This window comes from Xenopus laevis, chromosome 6L (genome assembly GCF_017654675.1).
Source record: "Xenopus laevis strain J_2021 chromosome 6L, Xenopus_laevis_v10.1, whole genome shotgun sequence".
In the NCBI taxonomy this organism is placed as follows: domain Eukaryota; kingdom Metazoa; phylum Chordata; class Amphibia; order Anura; family Pipidae; genus Xenopus; species Xenopus laevis.
This window is the reverse complement of record NC_054381.1, coordinates 27,641,660-27,668,527: the sequence shown is the minus strand read 5'-3', so window position 1 is coordinate 27,668,527 and position 26,868 is coordinate 27,641,660. Positions and strand designations below refer to the sequence as shown.

The 26,868-nt window shown below is 38.6% G+C and overlaps 2 protein-coding genes across 12 annotated transcripts in view; one reads left to right on the top strand and one right to left on the bottom strand.

The window, feature by feature from the left end:
- Positions 1-1,982: 1,982 nt before the first annotated feature.
- On the bottom strand, positions 1,983-23,617 carry nsun6.L (NOP2/Sun RNA methyltransferase 6 L homeolog). 11 transcript variants are annotated; one of them, XM_041565588.1, is made up of 14 exons: positions 23,371-23,617; positions 22,219-22,264; positions 21,140-21,274; positions 20,602-20,712; positions 19,661-19,816; positions 18,660-18,739; positions 17,146-17,255; positions 13,822-13,975; positions 12,591-12,672; positions 8,011-8,130; positions 7,020-7,164; positions 5,428-5,579; positions 5,096-5,221; positions 1,983-2,380 (listed from the first exon to the last, which is right to left on the bottom strand). In XM_041565588.1, the coding sequence occupies exons 4-14, from the start codon at positions 20,674-20,676 to the stop codon at positions 2,177-2,179; spliced, it is 1,404 nt and encodes a 467-aa protein (XP_041421522.1). In that variant the 5' UTR covers positions 20,677-20,712; positions 21,140-21,274; positions 22,219-22,264; positions 23,371-23,617; the 3' UTR covers positions 1,983-2,176.
- Positions 23,618-23,718: 101 nt separating this feature from the next.
- The window catches only part of LOC108718811 (ADP-ribosylation factor-like protein 5B), a 28,699-nt gene continuing 25,549 nt past the window's right edge, over positions 23,719-26,868 (top strand). Inside the window, exon 1 of the mRNA XM_018267286.2 lies at positions 23,719-23,963. Within this exon, the coding sequence (XP_018122775.1) occupies positions 23,918-23,963 (46 nt within the window). The 5' untranslated portion in view covers positions 23,719-23,917. The remainder of the gene's footprint in view (positions 23,964-26,868) is intronic.

Here is a 26,868-nt window from a genome sequence, read left to right as displayed (position 1 = left end):
CATGGGTGTAATGACAAAGGTTGTGAGGGGCAGTTAAAATGTGTGAGCCCTAGTGAAGGAACACGGTCACACCGAAGGGGATGTAGAGTCCTTAACCCTTTCCTTTAGCTTCAGCAGAAACGTACGATGTCATAGGCAGAATGTCACTCACCCTGCTGAAGACGTAGCATCTATAGTTAAAGACATGGCATTTGCTTAAAGCAGAATTCAACCCTTAACTAAAAAAAAAAACCTGTACACTACGTAGACCCCCAGCCTAGCTGTCCCCCCCCCCAGGGAAATGCCCCTAACTTTTTACTTAACCCTCGTGCAGATTCAGGGATCGCAGGTCACGGCATCCATCTTCCGGGTCTTCCTGGCGATTTGGTAATTTCTGTCTATTTCGGCGCATGCGCAGTTGACGCAAATCGGGAAATTGCTCCAACTTTGCATGCGCCGCTCTCATTCTCAGATTACCAAAGACCCGGAAGATGACTGCTGTGAACTGCGATCCCTGAATCTGCAGCTAGGCTGGGGGGGGGAGGGGGGGTCTACGTACGGTAGGGGTTTTTTTTTAGTAAGGGGTTGAATTCTCCTTTAATGGGGAACAGCCATACACATTATTGGGGTGGTTCACCTTTAAGTTAATTCTAACGGGCAGGGCCGAATAGCAAATTTGAAATTCAAATTTTTTTTGGTGTCAAAATTCATTAGGGATGCACCGAATCCAGGATTTGGTTTGGGATTCGGCCGAATCCTTCTGCCCGGACGAACCGAATCCAACCCCTAATATGCATATTAAAAAATGGGAGTTGGTTTGGTCAGTCTCTCTCTCTCTCTCATAAAAGCCACAAAAGCTAGTGGTGGGGGATGATTTAGCTCTCAGACTAAAACCAAGGGTCAGGAGACACACTTTACAAGTAATACTACTATGCAGAGAGGTACCAGCCTTTTATACTATGGCCAGAGGTAAACAAATTAGGGACCACTGTGTGGGGTTTACCTTGACGTGATATGGTGGTTTATCAACTTTATGATCATAACTTTGTAACTAAAAACCCGTGTTTTTGTGACCACATCCACTTGCATTTATACTGAATTACTTATGAGACAGGGGACCCGGGAATGTGTATTGTTTAATTGGCCAAATCAGTAGCATTTCCATTGTACTTTAATACATATTTACTCCCACAGCCCCCCTTTCGTACTTTGAATATTCGCCGCCTAAAAACTGCCAAGTTCATTTACCCGCAGAAGTCCGTTGAACCATTTGAAGCTGTTCATGGCTTTCCTGACGTTTGAGGGGTTTTTTTCGGAGGGAAAACTTGATTTGAATTTTCCGGTTGGGACTATTTGATCGAATACTAGACGTCCACGTTTTTTTCTTAAAATAACCTCCCATTCGAGTCAAGTATATTCAAATTTATTAGCGTAAAAAAAAAAAAATTCATAGATTCAAAATTTGACCTTTGGTAAATTTGCCCATAAGTGTGTTGTAGGTTGGCTGATGCTAACTTTTCAATTCATTTTCAGTATTAATTTTATAGTTTTTGAATCATTTGCCTTCTTCTGACTCTTTTCAGCCGTCAAATGGAGGTCACTGACCCCAACTAAAAAAACAAATGCTCTGTAGGGCTACACATTTATTGTTACTGCTACTTTTTATTACTCCACTTTTTATTAAGTCCTTCAACTATTCATATTCCAGTCTTTCAAATCAATGGGTGGTTGCTAGGGTAATTTGAACCTTATCAACCAGATGGCTGAAATTGCAAACTGGAGAGCTGCTGAATAAAAAGCCTAAATAACTCAAAAACCACAAGTAAACAAATAAATAAAAACCAGTTGCAAATGCTCTCAGAATATCCCTCTGTACATCATACTAAAACTGATTTTAAAGATGGACTTACCCAGCTGTCTTTTAGCCCTAGACCAATAATAACTGCTCCCCCATTTCTGAGCAAATACAAAGGAGCCGATATTGATGCACCACAAACAGGGAATTTAGAAAAACTGAAATCATTCCTTTATTTAACCTGTGGCTGCAAAAATGGATTGTGAAATGAACAGCTGGCAGACTGTCTGCTTCCATGGCAACCGGTTTAATCACTTGTTGTCATGGTAACATGACGGACCTCTGAATTCCATACCTAAACAACACTTTACTGCCTTTAAGAAATAATAATATCGGTCCTTTTCATCTTGCCTTTAAAAATCGAGCAATAAAAAACCCTATAGTGTCCTTATTAGCCAATGGGATTGTGTCGCTGGGCTGAGCTGAGCAATGATTTGTATCGACACTGCAGAACTCTACACGGGACGGGTCAAATCTCTGAAGCAGCTTCAGTTGGTCTGGGGGCAGCTCAGCACCCATCATACCTTCCCCACCAACATGGGGTTCCTGCATGGGAAAAGCCAACATCATTATATACAATTCTTAAACAGAAGTTGTGCAGAAGACAGTGTAAAACTTCCTAACATAACTTGAAAAATAATGTCTTTTTAGTCGAGGTTCGGAAGATTTCACACTGTGTACGTATTAGGGATGAACCGAATCCACTATTTTCGATTCGGCCGAACCCCCGAATCCTTTGCAAAAGATTCGGCCGAATGCAGAACCAAATTTGCATATGCAAATTAGGGGTGGGAAAGGGAAAACATTTTTTACTTCCTTGTTTTGTGTCCCTCCCCACCCCTAAATTGCATATGTAAATTAAGATTCTGATTTGCTTTGGCCAGGCAAGAAGCTTTGGCCGAATCCGAATCCTGCTGAAAAAGGCAGAATCCTAGATTCGGTGCATCCCTAGTACGTATGTTGTTCCACAACTAAACAAACACAAAGGCTTCTCTAAACTTAGTGGCTTCTACAATATTTTAAAAATGTGATTCAAGACTTGAAGCATCATCTATTCTATGAGTTTTACATAAATATCTGTCTCCTAACCAATCAGCATTCTCACATGCATGCTTTGGGGATGTAGGGGCCCCAAATATTACTAGGTAAATCCCACTGTAAACTTGTACAAAGCATTGAACTTCCTGGGCTTGAACCCCAAGATGCCACTCAGACCTACAGACACGGAGTACAGGCAGTGAGTAAACATAACTGATGGCACCTGAGTGGATTAGGGCTTTAGCACACAGGCAGATTCGGGGAGATTTAGTCGGCTGGCAACTAATTGCCTCTTCTTCGGGGCGACAATCTCCCCGAACTGCCTTCCGTCTGCTAAAATGAAAAATCGCCTGCGCCAATGCACTCACTTTGATTTCCGAAGTCGCCCTGAGTTTCCTTGTACATTTTAGCAAGAAGAAAGCAGTTCGGGGAGATTGTCGCCCCGAAGAAGAAGCAATTAGTCGCCAGACGACTAAATCTCCCCATATCTGCCTGTGTGCTAAAGCCCTTAGGAGAGCAATGCATCCAACGCACAATGAGTTAAGGGCAAGTCAACCCCTACATAAAAATGTGCCTAATAAAAGAAAACCTAAGTCTAATCAACTTTCCAATATATATATATATATATATATATATATATATATATATATATATATATATATATATATATATATATATATATATATATATATATATATATATATATATTTATTTATTTTTTATTTATTTTTTTTTCTTAAACATTTTCAGTGCTTTTAAACTCCTGGTTGTTACTTTTTAAATAATGTTGCAAAAGTCTTAGTTCCCCAGCAAAGACAGGTCTGTTAATCAGTTGCCTTGTCTTACATTGTATCAACAGTCTGAGCCACCAGTGCAGAGAATAGAAATGGATAAATACTGCTTTCAATAGCAATAAATACACAAATAAATTAAAGGGAAACTCCACACAAACCCCAAGAACAAACCCCTAACAGGCTTCCATTCCACAGGTAGTGTAGGGCAAGCAGAGAATGGCACCCACAAGCAGCACTGGGCAAGCAGAGATTAGCATACACAGAGAGGGAAGGCAGAACAGAGCCTTGATAGCTTTCCCTGTCTCCTGCTCTGTTCTGCCTTCCCTCTCTGTGTATGCTAATCTCTGCTTGCCCAGTGCTGCTTGTGGGTGCCATTCTCTGCTTGCCCTACACTACCTGTGGAATGGAAGCCTGTTAGGGGTTTGTTCTTGGGGTTTGTTAGCATTTGGAAATTGTTGTTAAGGGCCGCTAAGGTGTTTAATCTTGTGTTGGGGGGTTGTTGTATTATCCACAGGGGAGGAGGAGGCATATGGATTTAAGGGTATGTTTTTAACATGACTTCAATTTATCACATATGAGTGATGAGGGATTTCCCTGCAGTGAGCACCAACCATTTGGTTTTTTGGTGTGCTACCACCGTTAATGTGGATACGATCTTAAAAGTTCTTGTGGTAATATGGGTGTGGTTTACAGTGGGTGTGGTTTAAAAGGGGGAGTGGCCAACACTGACTTCCATTATTGGCCCTCCACCACATAGGCCAGTAAAACTTTGGCCCTCGGTACCACAGAAGTTGGACAGCACTGATTAAGGGCATGGTTTTTTTTAGACGTCCTTTCTCCCTTCTGTTTTTCTAAGCTGCATATGCAGATCCCTGTGGAAAAATTCAGAATATAGGGGGTATATAGGGGATCTTTAAAATGAACGTGGGAAGTAAGAAAGTTATAGGGATTAGGCAGTGGAATTGTTTCGGTGTCATTAGCTACTGAAGTACAGAACACATGCAAGGCTTTACTTTCCATTAGCATAATCACTGGCAAAGTCACTGATCGTTGCTTTCTTTATCATTTCAGTCTTACAAAAAAAACCCTCCAAAATGTGAAAGCAAATCTTAAAAAGCCTCTTTTTCCTGCGACAGCTCTTGTAAAGACCAAGGATCACAATTGGGACGGAGATAGGGTTGCTACCTGGCCGGTAAAAATGATGGCTAATGCCAATGTTATCAATAGGAAAAAAAATAAAAAAAATAAAATAAAAATTATATATATATATATATATATATATATATATAGGCATTTTTTTCCAAAAAAAGGTGGCAACCCTAGCCGTAGTCTCTTTAACTAATTCCCTATTCAAGAGGCTCTGCCCCCTACCCTGTACTGTCACTAATAATGTGTCTTGGCTCAAACATGCACAAAGTGTGGATTTTACCTGCGGCTGTAACTTGAGACATGGGAAAGTTTTAAGTGCCCAGGCAACCTGTTCTTCATTCTCAGATAATGTTACGGTGCACGTGCTGTAAACTAGAGTCCCGCCGGGTCTTAGTAATTCAACTGCCTGGATAATAGTAACAATGCAACAAGTGGTGGGAAAGAGAGAGTATTGAACATGTAAACATATGAGAAATGGAAGAGATATCAAACTATATATATATATATATATATATATATATGTATATATATATATATATATATATATATATATATATATATATATATATATATATATATATTATTATCATAATATGGCTGCCTTATACTTACCGCACTGAAAAGCTTGCGCTGCAGGGGCTGATACGATGTCAATTCCTTTAAGGAAAATGGACAGACCATATTTGGCCTCTGACCCATTCCACTGCATGGAGCGTCCAACAGAATTCGGTCAAATGACTCGGGAAAGAATGGAGGCCCGTCTCCTAGGGAAGGTTTACACTGGGTTTAACACATTAAATACTGTCATTCTGAAAATGATTTTGAAATGGGAAATCATCACCTATTCCTTTTACAATGTCACTGCACATCAGCCATGGTAGCAGCTCCCTTCACAATTCCCAGGGTACAGCCAGGTGTTCTCATAAAAACAGCCCCACTCATAGGGAACTTTGACGTCCATATTGCTGGCCTTTAGCCTGACTAACGTGAGTTTGAGAGGCAAATTGCATTAAAAATGTTGCCATAAAATTAAATCGATGCAGCCCACGAGCAGACTGAGGGATATAAAAATGCAATGAAGGGCCTTATACAGCCCATGTGCCCCCAGTTGGACAGTCCAGCCTTAGATAATACAGCTGGGTGATAAAGTTTACTCTTATTTGCCACTACACTTGTGGAATCTGTTATACAGAATGCTCGGGACCTGTGGTTTTCTGGATCTATCTGTAATTTGGATCTGCATACCTTAAGTCTACTAGAAAATTATGTGAGCATTACATAAACCCAAACGGCTGGTTTTGCTTCCAATAAGAATTAAAGGATAACTAAACCCTAAAAATGAATATGGCTACAACTGCCATATTTTAAAGTATATACTGAACTTATTTCACCAGCCTAAAGTTTAAAGTTCTCAATAGCAGCAATGATCCAGGGCTTCAAACTTGTCACAGGGGGTCACCATCAGCCTTATATTGTGACATTTCTATTCTATGTGTACTGTATATTGTGAGTGGGTCCCTAAGCTCAGTAAGTGACAGCAGCACAGAGCATGTGCAGTGAATCAACAGAAAAGATGGGGAGCTACTGGGGCATCTTTGGAGACACAGATCTTTACTGCTAAAGGGCTGTTGTTGCCTTGGGCTGGTACAGAAGCCCAAAACATAATGTACAACATTTCTAGCTACTTCTTTATTAACACTTTAGTTCTCCTTTAATTATATCTTAGTTGGGATCAAGTACAAGATAATGTTTTATTACTACAGAGAAAAAAGGAAATCATTTTAAAAGATTTTTCCCGTAATTTGGTGCTTTCTGGATAAGGTGTTTCTGGATAATGGATTCTACACCTGTACAGCATTTTAGCATTCACCAAAACTATGATGCAGATGACCTCTGCTCATGGCTAGATCCCTTTAATCGTGACATAAGTGAGGCCATGCCTGTCTTTTTGGATAGGTTCTCATCAGTTCTGTAATGTCACAAGCCACACCCACAGCCAGATCCTTACCGCAAAGCTTGTGCCAAAAAGCATTTTGTGACTTCACAAGGCATGTTCATGTTCACTTCAAAGACATCACAACACACCTCTACATAGATATGCCTGTTTCTGGCCTGTCTCAATTAAACCAATGTTGGATCCTCCGTTTATTCATGTCAGTCCATATGAACAGATACAATTGCATGAAAAGGAACGTGCTGCTTACCTTGTTCATCTGGACAATTCTGATCTCTCACTGCCTTGGTGCTGTTGAAGCAGAAAGCCTTTATACACTTGAGCTTTAGCACTGATGCATTCTGCTTGATTTTCTCTACTTTGCTGGCTATTTTATCCAGGGCTATAACTTCTCCCTAAAAATGAACACAAGAGAAACATTGTGTGGGTGTCATTATTAGTGATTACATGAAACATTATTGGGTACCCAACCTGCCAGCAATAACGTACATGGACATGATCCGCTGCCAAGAAAGATTAATGCAGATTGAAACAAGCTATAAAGTTACCCAGTTGTCTGTAACATATGTCAGCACTGGGTTGTATTGCAATCCTGATATTCCTATAATAAAAATTCTATGAATATTACATTTTTGAGATGGAAGCTCATGACGTGATTGGAGCGGCCATTGTGTGATTGTTTTGTTTTTCGTTGCAAACTGATGATAAAGGAGAGCTAAACCCTAAAAATGAATATGGTTAAAAATGCCATATTTTATATACTGAGTGGGTCCCTAAGCTCAGTAAGTGACAGCAGCACAGAGCATGTGCAGTGAATCAGCAGAAAAGAAGATGGGGAGCTACTGGGGCATCTTTGGAGACACAGATCTGTACTGCTAAAGGGCTGTGGTTGCCTTGGGCTGGTACAGAAGCTCAAAACACAACATACCGCATTTCTAGTTACTTCTTGAGTTAGGCTTTAGCTCTCCTTTAAATGATTCCATACAATGTGATGTTTGGAAAAAGCAACATCAATCTCACCAGCCAACACTGTGTACTCTCCCTATGCGTGAGTGATTCACACTGTAATTTACACACAGGGAGAATAAACAGGCAGCAATATTAATATTTACAGTTATTAAGTGCTGTGGACAAAGGGCGTTGCCTCGGTGTCATGACTGGTCAGACATCTTTAACCCCTGAAGTGCTGGTTGCAGTACCAAGGATTGATTTCTGGCTTCAGTTTCTCATCAGGTAATTACCTGGTCCTCCATGAGTGTAGCGATGTGTGTGGTCTTTCCTCCGGGCGCTGCACACATGTCTAATATCCTTTCTCCTGGCTGAGGGTTCAGCACGTGGCTCACGACTGCAGAGGGCAAATTCTAGAGTGGAAAAAAGATTCTGTTTTCTGTAATAATAATAATTTTATTCCAATACATGAAATATAAAAGTATAAAGATCAACAGCATGTTCCGAGCACATTTTCAACAGCCAGTCTGCAGAGCTTTAGATTCAAAAGCAACAGTTAATAACTAGGGATGCACCGAATCCAGGATTTGGTTCAGGATTCGGCCAGGATTGAGCCGTTTTCAGCAGGATTCGGCTGAATTCTTCTGCCCGGCCAAACCAAATCCTAATTTGCGTCTGCGTGAGAGGGAAATTGCGTGACTTTTTGTCAAAAAACAAGGAAGAAAAGAATGTTTTCCCCCTTCACACCCCTAATTTGCATATGCAAATCCTTTCCAGGAAAGATCATAATTGAAACATTTATGGCCATCTTTAAAGGAACAGTTCAGTGTGAAAATAAAAACTGTGTAAATAAATAGGCTGTGCAAAATAAAAAATGTTTCTAATATAGTTAGTTAGCCAAAAATGTAATGTATAAAGGCTGGAGTGACTGGATGTATAACTTGTCAGTCAGAATCCAACTTCCTGCTTTTCAGCTCTCTTGGTTTACACTGACTGGTTACCCTGGCTACCAGGCAATAACCAATCGGAGACTTGAGGGGGGGCCACATGGGTCATTTCTGTTGCTTTTGAATCTGAGCTGAATGCTGGGGATCAATTGCAAACTCACTGAACAGAAATGTACCATGTGGCCCCCCTTCAAGTCGCTGACTAACTCAGAGTTATAGAGCTGAAAAGCAGGAAGTTGGATTTTGGCTGTTTTATTAGACATCTGTTCGCTCCAGCTTTTATACATTACATTTTTGGCTAACTAACTATATTAGAAACATTTTTTATTTTGCACAGTCTATTTATTTACACAGTTTTTATTTTCACACTGAACTATTCCTTTAAACCAAGCTCAATAGAGCGGAGCTTCAGCTGGCAGCCCAAGTCCCACCCAGCCTGCATGCAATGAAGCCAAGCTCAGAGGCAGCACCTAGGCAGAACAATATTCTGATGTTCCCCATATGTTACAGTACAGTAGCTTCTTACTCTGGTGCTGAAACGGAGGTCAAATATATATATAAATATATATATATATATATATATATATATATATATATATATATATATATATATATATATATATATATAGATCCTGACGACGGCTCCAGGTGAGCCAAAACGCGTTGATACACCATGCACAAATAAAGATTTGCTGATACACGCTTTATGGCGGCTGCTGTGAGTGCTTTCGTGGACTGTTATATTCAAATTATGGTTAGCACTCGGCAAATTGCTACGTTATTGGTGAGTGCCGATAAATTCTATGTGTATATATATATATATGTATATATATATATATATATATATATATATACATATATATATATATACACACACAGTGGTGTGAAAAACTATTTGCCCCCTTCCTGATTTCTTATTCTTTTGCATGTTTGTCACACTTAAATGTTTCTGCTCATCAAAAACCGTTAACGATTAGTCAAAGATAGCATGATTGAACACAAAATGCAGTTTTTAAATGAAGGTTTACGTTATTAAGGGAGAAAAAAAACTCCAAATCTACATGGGCCTGTGTGAAAAAGTGATTGCCCCCCTTGTTAAAAAATAACTTAACTGTGGTTTATCACACCTGAGTTCAATTTCAAAGGTTATAAAGCCATTTCTAAAGCTTTGGGACTCCAGCGAACCACAGTGAGAGCCATTATCCACAAATGGCAAAAACATGGAACAGTGGTGAACCTTCCCAGGAGTGGCCGGCCGACCAAAATTACCCCAAGAGCGCAGAGACAACTCATCTGAGAGGCCACAAAAGACCCCAGGACAACATCTAAAGAACTGCAGGCCTCACTTGCCTCAATTAAGGTCAGTGTTCACGACTCCACCATAAGAAAGAGACTGGGCAAAAACGGCCTGCATGGCAGATTTCCAAGGCGCAAACCACTTTTAAGCAAAAAGAACATTAAGGCTCGTCTCAATTTTGCTAAAAACATCTCAATGATTGCCAAGACTTTTGGGAAAATACCTTGTGGACCGACGAGACAAAAGTTGAACTTTTTGGAAGGTGCGCGTCCCGTTACATCTGGCGTAAAAGTAAAACAGCATTTCAGAAAAAGAACATCATACCAACAGTAAAATATGGTGGTGGTAGTGTGATGGTCTGGGGTTGTTTTGCTGCTTCAGGACCTGGAAGACTTGCTGTGATAGATGGAACCATGAATTCTACTGTCTACCAAAAAATCCTGAAGGAGAATGTCCGGCCATCTGTTCGTCAACTCAAGCTGAAGCGATCTTGGGTGCTGCAGCAGGACAATGACCCAAAACACACCAGCAAATCCACCTCTGAATGGCTGAAGAAAAACAAAATGAAGACTTTGGAGTGGCCTAGTCAAAGTCCTGACCTGAATCCTATTGAGATGTTGTGGCATGACCTTAAAAAGGCGGTTCATGCTAGAAAACCCTCAAATAAAGCTGAATTACAACAATTCTGCAAAGATGAGTGGGCCAAAATTCCTCCAGAGCGCTGTAAAAGACTCGTTGCAAGTTATCGCAAACGCTTGATTGCAGTTATTGCTGCTAAGGGTGGCCCAACCAGTTATTAGGTTCAGGGGGCAATTACTTTTTCACACAGGTTTGGATTTCTTTTCTCCCTAAATAATAAAAACCCTCATTTAAAAACTGCATTTTGTGTTTACTTGTGTTATCTTTGACTAATAGTTAAATGTGTTTGATGATCAGAAACATTTTGTGTGACATAGTTTTTCACACCACTGTGTGTGTGTTTATATATATATATCTATATATCTATATATCTATATATCTATATATCTATATATATATATATATATATATATATATATCCCAGCAGATGACGGCACACCAAAAAATGTAGCAAACTGCAAAAAAAGTTAAATTAAATCAGGTTTATTATGATCCAACGTTTCAGCTCCATCTTGGAGCTTTCGTCAGGGAAGTTTTTTTCTTCCCTGACGAAAGCTCCAAGATGGAGCTGAAACGTTGGATCATAATAAACCTGATTTAATTTAACTTTTTTTGCAGTTTGCTACATTTTTTGGTGTGCCGTCATCTGCTGGGATATATTTATTTACTTTACGACTGGCACCCAGACATTGTCCATTTGAATGGATGTGCGTCCCACTATCGCTCTGTATATATATATATATATATATATATATATATATATATAGATATATATTTATTTAAAACTGGGCTTATGATTTGACCTGTAGCAACCAGTTAGCACTGCTGAACTGCAGTAAGACTAAAGAAAACCAAGTTCTGGTTGCTATGGATTACTACACAAAAGTTTGACTATGTTTCCACTAAGTAAAATATATATAATCAAAAAGAGACTTTGATGGTTTGCAAAGCATTTACTGTAAACCCTATGCTTAATGGCAAATAACTACATAGACAACATATCAGATGTTGAAATGGGAAATGTTGAAAAATAGGCGCTCAGGAGGCACTGCATTCAAAACAGATACAATTGTGTAGTGGAAATCAATGCATGGGCTCTGGAATACTTCCCAAAACCACTTCCGGTTTGTTGCTGCACCAACTAATGTAACTCTGCCATGCAAAGAAGAAACCATATATAAACATGGTCCAGTTACACTGCTGCCTTCTCTGGGCCCAAGCTTGCTAAACATGGACCGAGGCAAAATAGAAAACTGTCCTGTGTCCTGACAAATCAAAATTGTAATATTATTTTGGAAATCATGGACACTGCGTCATCTGGGCAAAATAAGAAATGGACCATTCCGCTTGTTACCAGCACGCAGTTCAAAAGCCAACAACACCCATTATGATGAGGGTGCATTAGTGCACAAGGAATGGGTAGCTGGCACATCTAGGAAGGCACTATTATGGGGTTATTTATGAAACTCTGAATGTAGAAATCATGAAAAAATTCAGATGTTTTTCATAAAAAAATATTTATTATATCCCAAGGCTGAAAAAAATCTGAATCCGAAAATCTGCCATCTCCAAGCTGTCGGGTCCTGTAGAAGACAATGGTAAAGGTCCTGTTTTTTGTTTTTGAGCAAAAACCTGAAAAATTTCGATTTGACTTTGATAAATGGGCCTTTTAATGTTGAATGATACAGGTTTTGGAGCAACATATGTTGCCATCCAGACAATGTCTTTTCAGGGAAGGCCATTCTTATTTCAGCAAGACAATGTCAAGCACCATTCTGCAAGGCAAGAGTGGGACAACATTTCACTTATAAAACTACAGCCATTTGTCTTCTCAGTTCCCAAACAGTTACAGAGTGTTGTTAAAAGAAGTAGGAAGCATGCCCCTCACCCAACTTTTTTTTTTAAATGTGTTGCTGGCATCAACTTCAATATGAGCAGATATTTTTTAGAACAATACAATGTCTCAGTTATTCAGTCTTAACCAGCTTACCTGCAAAAAGATATACCCTGAAAGCACATTGTCAAATGATGGACTTAAATATACTGGTTCTGTCATTTTGATGCCTTTCCCCCTGCCAATCACAACACAAAGCAATTGTTAAAGCATATTTATGTTTAGAGAATGAACAGTTATGCATATGCTGGATTACACCAAAATATCACTGCCTATAAGTGGGTTTCCTTTAAAGCTATACAGGTATGGGACACCCATTATCTAGAAAGCTCAGCATTACAGGAAGGCCATCTCCCACAGACTCCGTTTTAATCAAATAATTGCTAATTTGTAAAAATGATTTCCTTTTCTCTGTAATAATAAAACTGTAATACATGTAATAATAAAACAGTACCTTGTAGGTAAGGTGGTAACGAAACTGTAGGAATTAATATTGGTAGCAGAACAATGCTGTTGTGTTTATTGCATGTTTTAATGATAAGTAGATTTAAGGTATGATGATCCAATTCAGAGAAAGATCCCTTATCCGGAAAAAAAAAACCTTTCAGAGTAAAAGATTATATACCTATAGAAAATTGCTAGCATTGTAGTTATCCTTTGAGTTTGATACAGCTACAATTTCACTGCTGAATGTTATCATTCATGACATCCCTGGCGATAAATGTGTAAAGTTTCTGTATAGATATGGTGGGAGCTCACCATTAGCGAAGTGAAGTCTGGGTACTCTACCCCAGGTCTTCTGCTTAAGGAGGAAACACCATAGCCGTATGTGCTTTGTGCATACAGGCACTTAATAAGAGCAAGAATACGGTGTGTCCTACAGTTGCTTGAAATAAGGATTTACTATGCCTATAAATCGCCTGCCATGGGATCTGCTTGACTATCTAAGTCACACCACATAGGAAAATAAACCAAGTAAAGTTAATTCTCCTGCTATTAGAACATAATGGACCACTGGCAACCAGAAGACCTCAGAAATCTGCCGCCATTCAGTAACCTACAGCAACCAATCAAAGGTAGTGGGTTTCTAACTGCAGTTGACTGATTAAAGGTGATTGCTGATTGGTTGCTATGGGTTACTGCCAAGACACCTCTTTTCTTTACCTGCAGAAAAATCACCAGCAGAGAGAAGAGCCTCTTCTGATAATAGCCCAGGGCTGAGAATGATTGTTCTACAGTACTTGATTTAATGCGCAACATCCCAGATTGCACTGGCAGTGCAAAACTTCCTAATATGATTAGCAGACTTAGCCTGCTTCATACCTACTTTACTGGGTTGTTGCAACAGAAGATTTCATTTCGGCTCAGCTCTGAAATGCCGTTGCCAATGAAGATCTTATTTCCAGTGAATTCTTTGGCCCCCCTTTTGCATTTTCCTTCTATATCTGAAAACACGGACACTTCATCTCCAGCTTTCATCCCTAGAGAAACAAGAAATAATGTTCATGATATCTCACTGTGTGTCTATGTGTTTTTTCTCCCCATCTGTGAAATCTGGTTGCACCCTTAAATCTTCTGACTTATTCAATTCAAGGTCCCCTTTTGAGGCCCAACATTTGGCAAAGGTGTTCCTTAGCCCACAACCAGGTTACAAAAATATTGCTGGCATTTATGAGCCATAATATGTAGTACGGGTATGGGACCTTTTATCCAGAATGCTCGGGACCTGGGGGTTTCCGGATAACGGATCTTTCCGTAATTTGGATCTTCATGCCTTAAGTCTACTAGAAATTCATTTAAACATTAAATTAACCCAATAAGCTGGTTTTGCTTCCAATAAGGATTACTTATATCTTAGTTGGGATCAAGTACAAGCTACTGTTTTATTATTACAGAGAAAAAGGAAAACATTTTTAAAAATTTGGATTATTTGGATAAAATGGAGTCTATGGGAGACAGCTATTCCGTAATTCGGAGCTTTCTGGATATCGGGTTTCCGGATAAGGGATCCTATACCTGTACAATTAGGAGCTTATTTATCATACTTTGTAACACATTGGAGAAAAACATCACTGGTGATGTTTCCCCATCAGATCTTTGCTTTTGTTTTCTAAAAAAAAATTTTTTTTTTTTTGGTCAAACCCAAATGTTGAAGACGACTTTGAATCTAAAAAATGTGATTGTAAAAAAAATCATAAATGCATCAAATTTGTAATTAACTTGCTTTAAATGGGTCTATCAACTCTCAAAACTATTTGAAAAATATGAAAGGAATAAAAAAAAAATCAAAACGCTTACATTTTGCATAGGGCTACTCCTATTGACTTCTACATGAACTTGCAAGCTTTTAGATGCTAAAAGTTTTAAATTCAAGCTTTTTAAAGGGGTTGTTCACCTTTGAATCAACTTTTAGTATGATGTAGAGAGTGATATTCTGAGATAATATGCAATTGGTTTTCATTTTTTACTATTTGAGCTTGATGAGTTATTTGGCTTTTTATTCAACAGCTCTCCAGTTTGCAGTTTCAGCAATCTGGTTGCTAGTGTCCAAACTACCCTAGTAACCATGCATTTATTTGAATAAGAGACTTGGAATATAATTAGGGGAGCGACTGAATAGCAATGCGAGTAATAAAAGAAGCAATAACAAAAAACGTGTAGACTTATGGTGCATTTGTTTTTTAGATGGGGTCAGTGACCCCCATTTGAAAGCTGGCAAGCGTCAGAAGAAAGGCAAATAATTAAAAAAATATTCAAAATAAATAATTGAAAAGTTGCTTATAATTGACCATTCTATAACATGCTAAACCTTAAATTTGTTGTGTTTGCTAAATATCGAACATTCAAAGTTTTTTGAAAATCCTAATTCAAATTTGACTAGATCAAATCTTTTTTATACAATTGATAAATCCGCCCCTGGGCCCTCCAATATATGTGTAAATCACCATAATGTCACAGGGTTTTCTGATACTTTTTTCTGTTTGGAATGCTGATTTAATGGCACAATAATAACGATGAACTGGTTTGTTACAGTTATTTTAGATTTAAAATTCTTACTTTAAAAGGAATCCAGAGACAAAATACATGTGTTTATGTAGCTGATATAGAACAAAATAAGCCACTTTGTAATAGACTTTCAGAATTTATTTTTGGACTGTTTAAAATGGAACAGCTTGTTCTCTCCGGATGGCTAAAACAAGAAAGAAGGCAGAGGGAAAATAATGAAAGTGTATTTAGTACAAAGAGGCTTATTTTGCTGTGTGGTAGCTAAATAAACACACCTTTCTGTCCTAGAAATACAGAGAAAGATAATTAACTGCTAGCTCTGCTCTATTATTTTCTGCTGCAGCAAATACTACCTAAGTCATACTTGAAAGGGAACTTTGATCAAATGCGTATTTTAATTTTTTTGGGGCTGTATTATTAGGCCGGCTGTTGCAATATTTAAGCAAATACACCATATTTTCTACTTCTATTGTAAAGAGTTCAGGTATTGAAATGAACTGTTTTAACCACAGGTACAGCCACAAACAAAGATCAAGTTGACCCTAAATAATATACCAATGCCAATGTCCTTTACCTTTAAAACACATTATTGGGCCTATTTATCATGCTGTGTAAAAAGGAGTGAAGAATTACCAGTGATGTTCCCCAGAGCAACCAATCAGCAAAACATTCATTTGTTGTTAAGAGCAACATCACCGGTAATGTTTCACTCAACTTTATACACAGCATGATAAATAGACCCATGTATCACAGTACTACACGGGTCCTGAAGATGCTGGGAGAAAGAGAAGATATGTGGACCCCAGGGAAGATAGTTAAGACCCAGGACTCGTGACTAAGTAGGAACATAGAAAAAAGTGTGGGTCACAGAAGAAGAAATAGGTATTTCCTTCCCCACAAAATGTACCACATCATGGAAAGAAGGACTTTAAGAGGTCAAGGAAGGAATCGAGCAGAAGGTCCATGGACAGAACACTTTGGAAGGTCCAGCCAGCAAGCTACATGAAGACAGGACACGATGGAACACAAAGAATGGAGATAAGCACCAAGGAAAGACCTGACAATTTCTTTCCCTCACAAAACCCTGGAGAGGGATCTAGTGATGGAGTCTGAAAGCTGATTGCTCATTCTGCACTTGCTGGGATTTAAAGACTTAGTCCTTGGCCACTTACCTGATTGCTCAGAGATTTTAGCACATTTTCCCCATCTAAAAAGAAAGCACTTGCTCACAGACACCACCAGTTTTAACACCTTCAATGTGGCTGAAAATCCTTAACTTGAATATCTGTTGCAAGTGTACACTGGGAGGCCCATTTATCAAAGTCCGAATTTATCTCAATATTTTCTGAAAACTACTCCCACCAAAACCGCATGGGTTTCTTCTTCTTATTTATCAATACACTTTCCAAAAAATTTTCTTTGCGGGCAGGAAGCAGAAAAAATTGTGGAAAAAAAATCGGATCGTACCAATTTTACATCCGAGATTTTACGGTAAAAAACAAAATTTTTGGGGTTTTTGGCATTCGGTGTTTAATAAATAACCCCTAGAAGTGTAGAAACTGTGAAAGAAATTGCACAAATTGCACAATGGACATGTGGGATGAAAGTGACTGGACAATAGGAGAGACAGAGTCAATGTTCTTACATTTAGAAGCAGATACAATTCCAGCAGCATAGACATGAGCTCCCCTAAGGACAGCATTTCCACATTGGGCTCCAACAATAACTTGCACAGGGTGTTGCTTTAGGGTCCTCCTAGATGCACAAACAACACAAGCATTAGGCCATCCACTAACTAAGTTCAACTCAGCAGCTGTCGTACACACAGCAATCAGCAACGACACAGTGCTACACTTAGGGGCAGTTTTATCAAGGGTTGAATAATCAATTAGAATTAGAATTTTCGAGTTTAAAAATTCACACATTTGAATCACCCTATTCGAATGTAAATTTGAATGCGAGATTTATCACACCTCAACATGAAAACAGTCCTAATTTGAATATTCACCACCTAAAACCTGCCGAGTTCATGTACAAGTCACTGGCAGAGGTCCGCTAAGCCATTTGGAGATGTTAATAGCCTTCCTGACATGCGAGTTTTTTTCGGGAGCAAAATTTGATTCGTACCAATTGGATACAATTCGAATTTTCCGGTTTGAACCATTCAATCGAATATAAGCCATTCAAATGTTTTCTTAAATAACCTCCCAGTCGAATTGTGAGTATATTCGAATTTAAAAATTTCACAAGAATTTAAAACTTAACCTTTGATAAATGGTCCTCTTAATCTCCTCCAGGGCAGGCAACAAAATGTCAGCAAATACCAATGAAGAAATTTTCGAATTTTTGTCGCCAACTCTGAAGAGAGGCAATACTTGATATTGTGGGGATCATACAGAAAAATATTGCCATATTTCCAGGACTCCAGGCCAAAAAATGTCCAGGGTTGCATCTGATTGGAGGAATGCAAGTTGGATTGCCATCAGTCCCAATTCTCTAAAGAACTTACACGTATTTGTGGTTGCAGGGGAAAGCACAAGCACCCAGTTATTGAAGCTGTGAGTCTCTCTAACCACTTTGCCTAGCTGGGCAGAATCTACAGCTGTGCCGAGGCATTTATATATACAGTAGAACCCCCATTTTATGTTTTTCAGGGGACCAGAAAAAAATGGTGTAAAATCCAGGAAAATGTAAAATCAGGGAAATGTATTATGCATAATATATAGGTGGGACCACAAAACAACAATGTAAAATGAGGGAAAACTTAAAATCAAGAGATGTAAAATTGGGGTTCTACTGTATGTATCTTATTGATGGACGGGGGCCCTACCCCTTTGCTTGGGAACCCATATGTCCTGCAGGTTTTGGCCTGATCAAGACATCACTAAGCTGTTTTGCTCAGCTGTGGGTATGTGCCTGTAAAGCTGCTCTGCACAAACAACCTCACAGTTGCTGCATTGTGAGAGGTCTACCATATGCTGCTAAGAATTCAAGGAATATAACAGGTTGATTACCCCCAATGAACTTTTGGAGGGTTGAGAATATCATGCAAACATTTGTTGGGGGGGGGAGTGGGATGCCCATATTGCTGTGTGTGTTACAACTAGCACTAGCAGTACAAATCTATTTAGTAGCCCACCACACAAAAGCCTTACAAACCTTGGGCCGATGACTGGAATTAGTAAAAGGTCAGGAACAATGGGATGCTGCAAAATTGGGATATTCAAACCAGGGAATTGCTAATGAACGGAAAAAAAGAGAAGAAAGTCAATACAGAATAAGTGATTAAATGGAGGGTAACTAAGACTGGAACATACAGGCTGACAATTATGTAGGGAGGTTCGGAAATATGTAGAGAGTCTGACGCAAGACACTTGGGACTAAAGGCTAGCAATAAATGTACACATGTAATAATAGTTAAAGGACAGGTCCAAAATCCAATAAAACACTTGAGATATTGACTGTGTAGCCCAGGAAATTATTAGTGCTTGATGGGACTGGTTTAAGAAATTGATTTAAGAAATAAAACAAAATGCTGAATGACCATAGGTAGTTGAAGAGGGCCCCTCTTTTTCTGAGACATTTGACTGTATATAAACAAATGATGCCATTAAATACAGGTATGGAACCAGTTATCCAGAATGCTTGGGACCTGGGGTTTTCTGGATAATGGATCTTTCCATAAATTTGGATCTTCATGCAATAAGTCTACTAGAAAATCATGTGAATATTAAATAAACCCTATAGGTTGGTTTGGCTTCCAATAAGGATTAACTATATCTTAGTTTGGATCAAATACAAGGTACTGTTTTATTATTACAGAGAAAAAGGAAATCATATTTAAAAATTTGGATTATATGGATAAAAATGAGTCTATGGAAGACGTCCTTTCCGTAATTTGGAGCTTTTTGGATAACGGGTTTACATATAAGCGATACCATACCTGTATAAATATTATGGTAATTGATAAATAATTTTTTTTTATTAGCGTGTCTTATATTCCTATTAGGGGTGTGCATTAGGACCCAATCACACTTAAGCATGGAAGCCTGGGGTTGAGTTCTTATCAAGTAGTGTTTGTAGTAAGTGCAGCTCTAGAGAATATTATTCTTTCCTTGTCCTACCACAACACACACAATAGAGAACATTAAGTTACAAACCTTATGGATTTCCTCCTTCAGAAGCGACTTCACGTTTTCTATTGAGGTGGAAAGAGGGTTAACTCGAACAGTAGTAAAAGATGGAGGATGGGCCAGGTGCTTCAGTAAGTTTTCAAAGAGGTTTTCAGCTTCGGGACCACCTACGGCCGCCACTAGCTGCAAATGGGAAAAATTACAGGGGTTTTCAGCAAAGTATTCACCAATGGAAAAACTGAAAGGGCAACCTTAATTTAAATAAATATTGCATAGTTCCTCTTAACAGCTGGGTGTATTTTTAATGATTCATTTTTATTCCGTGAGTTATATACTGTTCCATTGTTTTCAGTGCTTTGCAGTTTGATTCCATTTATGAGCTTGATATGGAGTCATTTTATAGTGCAGCTGTCTGTTTGGGAAGACATCAGTGCAGGAGATGCTGGTTTAACAGGAAAATGTTTTTAGTACTGATGACTACTTAGGGAAAATGCTTTTTGGAGAAATGGCAGCTGGTGAGGTGGCAGTTAGGGGAAGGGTGCCAAAGAGTGGCAAATCAAAGAAAAGTTACAGTGTTCTTACCCATACAGGTAAAAAAGCCACCTGTTGTGATGGTAGCTGCTCACATTTAGGTCTCCAGCCTGCAACTGGAGACGTAGTTCAATAAAACGTTGCCTGTTTGTCATTTTTGGAGGGCTGAATGAATGCTTTACTTGATCTGCAATTGATAGTGTGCCACTGAATTCTTTGGTGGATAGCAAAGAGTGACCCTTCTCAGTGAAACATACAATGCATCTGAATGTATATTGTGCTCTCCTGTGTGTTATATAGTGAATAATGTAACCATTATTGCAAAACATAAGGAAATCCTAAGTGGAGTTACTGAGGAGTTCCATGATCATAAAAAGGAACAAGGCCGAATGGATATTGTGCTCTCTTGTGTATCATAATGCTGTATTAAAACTCACCTCTTTATTAGTAAACACATTACGCAGATAGCTTTCTAATTCACTCCTCAATAGAATCTTAGGGAAAAAGGCCATTTTGCTCTATAAATAATCCTCTTCTGCTGTAGATAACTGAAAAAAAAGTTTAAAAGAATGGGACAGAATTAATCTTTTAAAAAATATATATTTCTTTATTAGTAAACACATTACACAGATAGCTCTCTAATTCACTCCTCAATAGAATCTTGGGGAAAAAGGCCACGTTGCCCTATAACTAATCCTCTTCTGCTGAAGATAACTGAAAAAAAGGTCAAAAGAATAGGACAGAAATAATCTTTTCAAATATATATATATATATATATATATATATATATATATATATATATATTTATTGGTGTTAAAACATAGACAACTGTACTTGTCTCAGAAGCTGGGCTGTACAAGAATATAAAACAGGGATTTGTCATCTTTCATTCCAGCAAAAAGGGAAATAGATCTTATTTATAAGGTTAATTTCACTTAATTTCCCACAAATATCCAATAAATTGGTTAAACGTACCTTTAATGTACTATTAGTGGGCTGTAGGTGAAAATATTCATTACAACTTTGTATCTGCCTTTCCCTGTAGCAACACTGGCATCCAGATTACCAGCCAGGTTCTTATTATAGTAACTGTCTGTACTGCTTATCTATCTGCAAAGACAAAATGAAAATCAACTGCAACTTGTTTACATTGAGTTTGTGATTCAAAAGCTTCATTGCTAGGTAAATGACCATCTGTAATAATGATATCGATCGTTCTTGCTTTGTGAGCTGCCACGGTGCTAACGATACTTGGGAAAAAAATCCATAAATACATATTGTCAGAGATGTATGAAATAGGTTGTTCACCTTTGAGATAACTTTTAGTATGACACAGAGAGCGATATCCTGAGACAATTTGCAGTTTGTTTTAATTTTTTATTATTGAAGGGTTTTGAGGTTTTTTTAAGTTGCAGGTAAAACGTATTCGTCCCTTTTATAAAATGTATAATTAAACCATAGAATTCTTAATGAATCAGATGAAAATTGAGCATAGGACTGGCCAGATATGGGATGACTTTGACGTAGTTGGCCAGCTTAAATATATTGCAATATATGGACAAACAATCCCTGTGTTGTTTAAAGGGTAAGGCATTTTTCAGTAGCAGTATGCACAAAATGTCGCTGTCTTAAATATATTGATAATGGGTTGAGTGCAGAGGAATCTTGTATTTGTCTATATATATATATATATATATATATATATATATATATATATATATATATATATATATATATATATATTTATTGGTGTTAAAACATAGACAACTGTACTGGTCTCAGAAGCTGGGCTGTACAAGAATATAAAACAGGGATTTGTCATCTTTCATTCCAGCAAAAAGGGAAATAGATCTTATTTAGATCTTATTTATTTATATATATATTTTTTTTTTGAGATATTCAGCAACTTTTCAATTTGAATCTGGTAAATAAGGTCCAAATGAACCTAGCAACCATGCATTGATTTGAATAAGAGACTGGAATATGAATAGGAGAGGCCTGAATAGAAGGATCAGTTATAAAAAGTAACAATAATAATACATTTGTAGCCTTACAGAGCATTTGATTTTTAGAAGGGAGTCAGCGACGCCAATTTGAAAGCTGCAAAGAGTCAAAAGAAAAAGACAAATAAATATAAAAACTATAAAAAAAATTATGAACTGGCCGTTCTATAACATAATAAAAGTTACCTTAAAGGGAAACTGTCATGGGAAAACATGTTTTTTTTTCAGAATGCATCAGTTAATAGTGCTGCTCCAGCCAAATTCTACACTGAAATCCATTTTTCAAACAAGCAGATTTTGTTATATTCAATTTGGAAATCTGACATGGGGCTAGACATATTGTCAATTTCCCAGCTGCCTCCAGTCATGTGACTGCTCTGATACACTTCAATCACTCTTTACTGATGTACTGCAAGTTGGAGTGACATCACCCCCCCCCCCAGCAGCCAAACAAAAGAACAATGAGAAGGTAACCAGATAGCAGCTCCCTAACACAAGATAACAGCTGCCTGGTAGATCTAAGAACAGCACTCAATAGTAAAAGCCAAGTCCCACTGAGACTGATTCAGTTACATTAAGTAGGAGAAATAACAGCCTGCCAGAAAGTAGTTCCATCCTAAAGTGCAGGCACAAACCTCATGACTCGGGCAGCTGGGAAACTGACAATATGTCTAGCCCCATGTCAGAGTTCAAAATTGAATAAAAAAAAATCTGTTTGCTCTTTTGAGAAATGGATTTCAGTGCAGAATTCTGCTGAAGCAACACTATTAACTGATGTGTTTTGGAAAAAAACATGCTTTTCCATGACTGTATCCCTTTAAAGGTGAACCACCCCTTTAAACCATGTTAGCAGTATTAATGACACCAGTTAGCCTGTATTGAAACTCAAGCGAAGACAGAACCTATTCTTATTATTGCTAATTTTTATTATTTTATTCAGGCCCTCTTTGCCCCTGAAAAAATAATAAAATGGATGACATCAACTTAAAAGAGATATAAAAAAAACAAGGCTGACTTCTAGAGAGGAGATGTATTTGCACCCAAGTTGGTAGTGTGGATCTCCAGCTGCTGACACTGAGCATTATGGGAACTGTAGTTCACCAATGGAAGACTCACAAACAGGCCACAGTTGTTCCCAGGTAGGACCCTCTATACGGAACCTGTGAAGGCTCAAACATACCACTGCATCAATCTCTCATGTACCTGAAGTGACAGGGCCGGCACACGCTTCCATCATTGCGTCGCTATTCGATCAGACGCCGGAAGTTCAACTACGTCATCTTGTTCACAAAAGTCATAATGGTTTTGGGCAAAATTCGCCGTCCCCGTTAAAAATTGTAAAAGATGCGATTGGAATGTTCACGCCATTTCAGGCACATTTATTTTATTGTAACAACGTTTCTTTAGAAGAATAAAGAAACACTACCGAGCTGTATTATTATAAACTACAATCCAATCCCCGTCGTCGCCTATTACGTCAGTCTACAGCCCCCGCCCCACATAAAAAGCTTCCTGGTGAGTCACGTGGGCAGGACGTTTGAAGCGCAGGATGCGTGCGCAGCGAGTGACGGAGCGGCGAGTGTCCAGCTGTTGTGCTGTGTGCAGTCGCTGGGGCTGAACCATAAAGCGGCTGTATGGGGGAGGCGGTGTAAAGTCAGCAGCGTTCACGCCTATGTGATTGCCCAAGACCACAACGTATATCGCCTCGTAGCCTTTCAGAGACAGCCGGCTGTTTTTTTGCCTGGAAGCGATGGGTCTCATCTTCGCTAAGCTATGGAACTTTTTCTGCAACCAAGGCAAGTATCCCCCCACCCCGGGCAAACCGAGTGTTCACTATTATCTCTCTATCTGTTCTCCTTGTCTGCTTCGGACCTGTAGAGCATTCAAATGTAGTACGAGGTCACCCAGTAGTAAAGCAGTAGCCAAAGGTGTTTTATTAAAAAGTAAAAAAAAAAAATCTTTATTAGGACATATGCAAGCCTGATGCGTTTCGTGCCTGAGATGGGCACTTACTAGCCTATGAGTAGGCATGAAATGCATCAGTCTTGCACATGGCCTAATGAAGATTTTTTTTACTTTTTTTTATAAAAACCCCTTTGGCTACTGCTTTACTACATTTGAATGCTCTGTATTTCCCCCCAAAAAATTTGGCAGACCCTTGGACTAGGGGTTACCCTGGTAAGAGACCATCTTTCAGTAACATTTTTGTGTTTCTTTGATTTTGAATCTTTCACTATTCATTTTCTTATTCTTCTATTTTTGACTTTTGTTTAAAAAAATAAAAAAAATGGAGCTACACACCAGTACTTATATGGCTTTATGCTTTTAGACCTCTACTTCCAGGTGTGACCTCTGTTGGGGCAGAACAGAGAGAAGACATTGCCCCTCCCAACATCAATGGGACAAAAACATAGACACGAGTGCAAAGGGCATATTATATTGAGAGTTGCTTATTAGCTGTGTTCATCATATATATGTATTTATATAAGCAAAAAGGAGACTAGCAACACCGAGATAGCTTGTGAAATGCTCAAACTTGTATTGGGAAATTACATACAAGCCAACGTGACGTTTCAGTCCACACAGGGACCTTTCTCAAGGTAAAGAAAGGTCCCTTGATATTGTCCAGCCTGTGGTCAGTTGTTGTTAAACTGCAACTTTCTGCAGACTTCTGCTGGGGGTTGTTGGGCTTACAGCAGCCTGAGAGAATAGATGGGCGTTTTTCATTCATATTTAGGGTCCCATCCTGCATTGCCAGGGCCCCCCTTTTCTATTATCATTTTAAGGTGGTGCCCCCCTCCCAGCCTTCACATTTACCAACATTGCACTTAAAGTAGCCACTTCTCTACTGCAGACCCAATACAAGGAAATACAGCACTTAGGGGGGGTCACCTTTCAGTTAACTTTTAGTATATTATAGCGTGGCCAATTCTAAGCAACTTTTCAATTGGTCTTCATAATTTTTTTTTTATAGTTTTTAAATAATTTGCCTTCTTCTGACTCTTTCCAGCTTTCAAATGGGGGTCACTGACCCCATCTAAAAACAAATGCTCTGTAAAGCTACAAATGTATTGTTATTGCTACTTTTTATTACTCATTTTGCTATTCAGGTCCTCTCGTATTCCTATTCCAGTCTCTTATTCAGATCAATGCATGGTTACTAGGGTCATTTGGACCCTAGCAACCAGATTTCTGAAATAGCAAACTAGAGAGCTGCGGAATAAAAAGCTATATAACTCAAAAACTAGAAATAATAAAAAATGAAAACCAATTGTCTCAGAATATCCCACTCTAAACCATACTAAAAGTGAATTTAAAGCTGAACAACCCCTTTAAAGTGTCAGTTTGCTAAATTGCCACCTGAGGAAAGATTGTAAGCTTCTCTTCTAGCAAAAATGCCCCTGTGGCTTCCTGCAGTGATCAGCTGGCTGTGATTAGAGCAGTGCTTGTCAATACTAAGGGAGTAGGTAGAAATGTTGTACATTATGTTTTGTGCTTCTGTACCAGCCCAAGGCAACCACAGCCCTTTAGCAGTAAAGATATGTCTCTCCAGAGATGCCCCAGTAGCTCCCCATCTTCTTTTCTGCTGATTTACTGCACTTGCTCTGTGCTGCTGTCACTTACTGAGCTTAGGGACCCACTCGCAATATACAGTACATATAGAATATAAATGTCGCAATAAAAGGCTGATTAGTGATTTAATACAGATAATTACTACATGGCAGCACATAAACCAGTGCAATTCGCATCAGAATTTATTAATCAGACCTGTAGCATCAGCTTATATTACAGACAAACCTCATTTTCTGCTTGATAATTAGTGACAACCCCTAAACTTAGCTTCTCAACAGCTGCTCAGAGCCCACTGAGCATGTGAGTGTCACAGACACTTTCCAAGATGGTGACCCCCTGTGACAAGTTTGAAGTCCTTGATCATTGCTGCTATTGACAAGCTGAAACTTTAGGCTGGTGCAATAAGTTCAGTATATAAAATATGTAATTTTTAGCCATGTTCATTTTTAGGGTTTACTTCTACTAATCTAAGCAAATAATTAGAGATTGATTATAAGCTTCTACCGAATGCCTGAGCGTAGAGTATTGACTGGAGTGCCTCCAGTTGGCTATTCCTGTAGTAACTGCTAACTAGCAATGCTATCTAAATTTATCTGTGGGTGAAAGGACTGAACGGATAATTCTATTGATGTCTTCAGTTGTAGAACTGATTTTCAGCAGCCTCTCCTAAAACTGTTGTGCTTCATAGACAGCTGTTGCGGATACATACAGATATGGGATCTGTTATCTGGAAACCCGATATCCAGAAATCTCAGAATCTCCCATAGACTGCATTGTATCTAAATTTTTGAAAATGATTTTCTTTTTCTCTGTAATAATAAATCGGTAGCTTGTACTTGATCCCAACTAAGATATAATTAATCCTTATTGGAGGCAAAATAATCCTATTGGGTTCATTTAATGTTTACCAGTAGATTTAAGGTATGAAGATCCAAATTATGGAAAGATCTGTTATCTGGGAAAACCCAAGATCCCAAGCATTCTGGATAACTGGTTCCATAGCTATACAAGGTAATGGGCATCATGCTTCCGAGCCTTAAGTGCCCAGCAGCCTTTGGTTGTTCCATGTTGCAGGGTGTTTTTATACGACAATAGACAGAGAATGTAATATTTCTTTAATGTTTTATT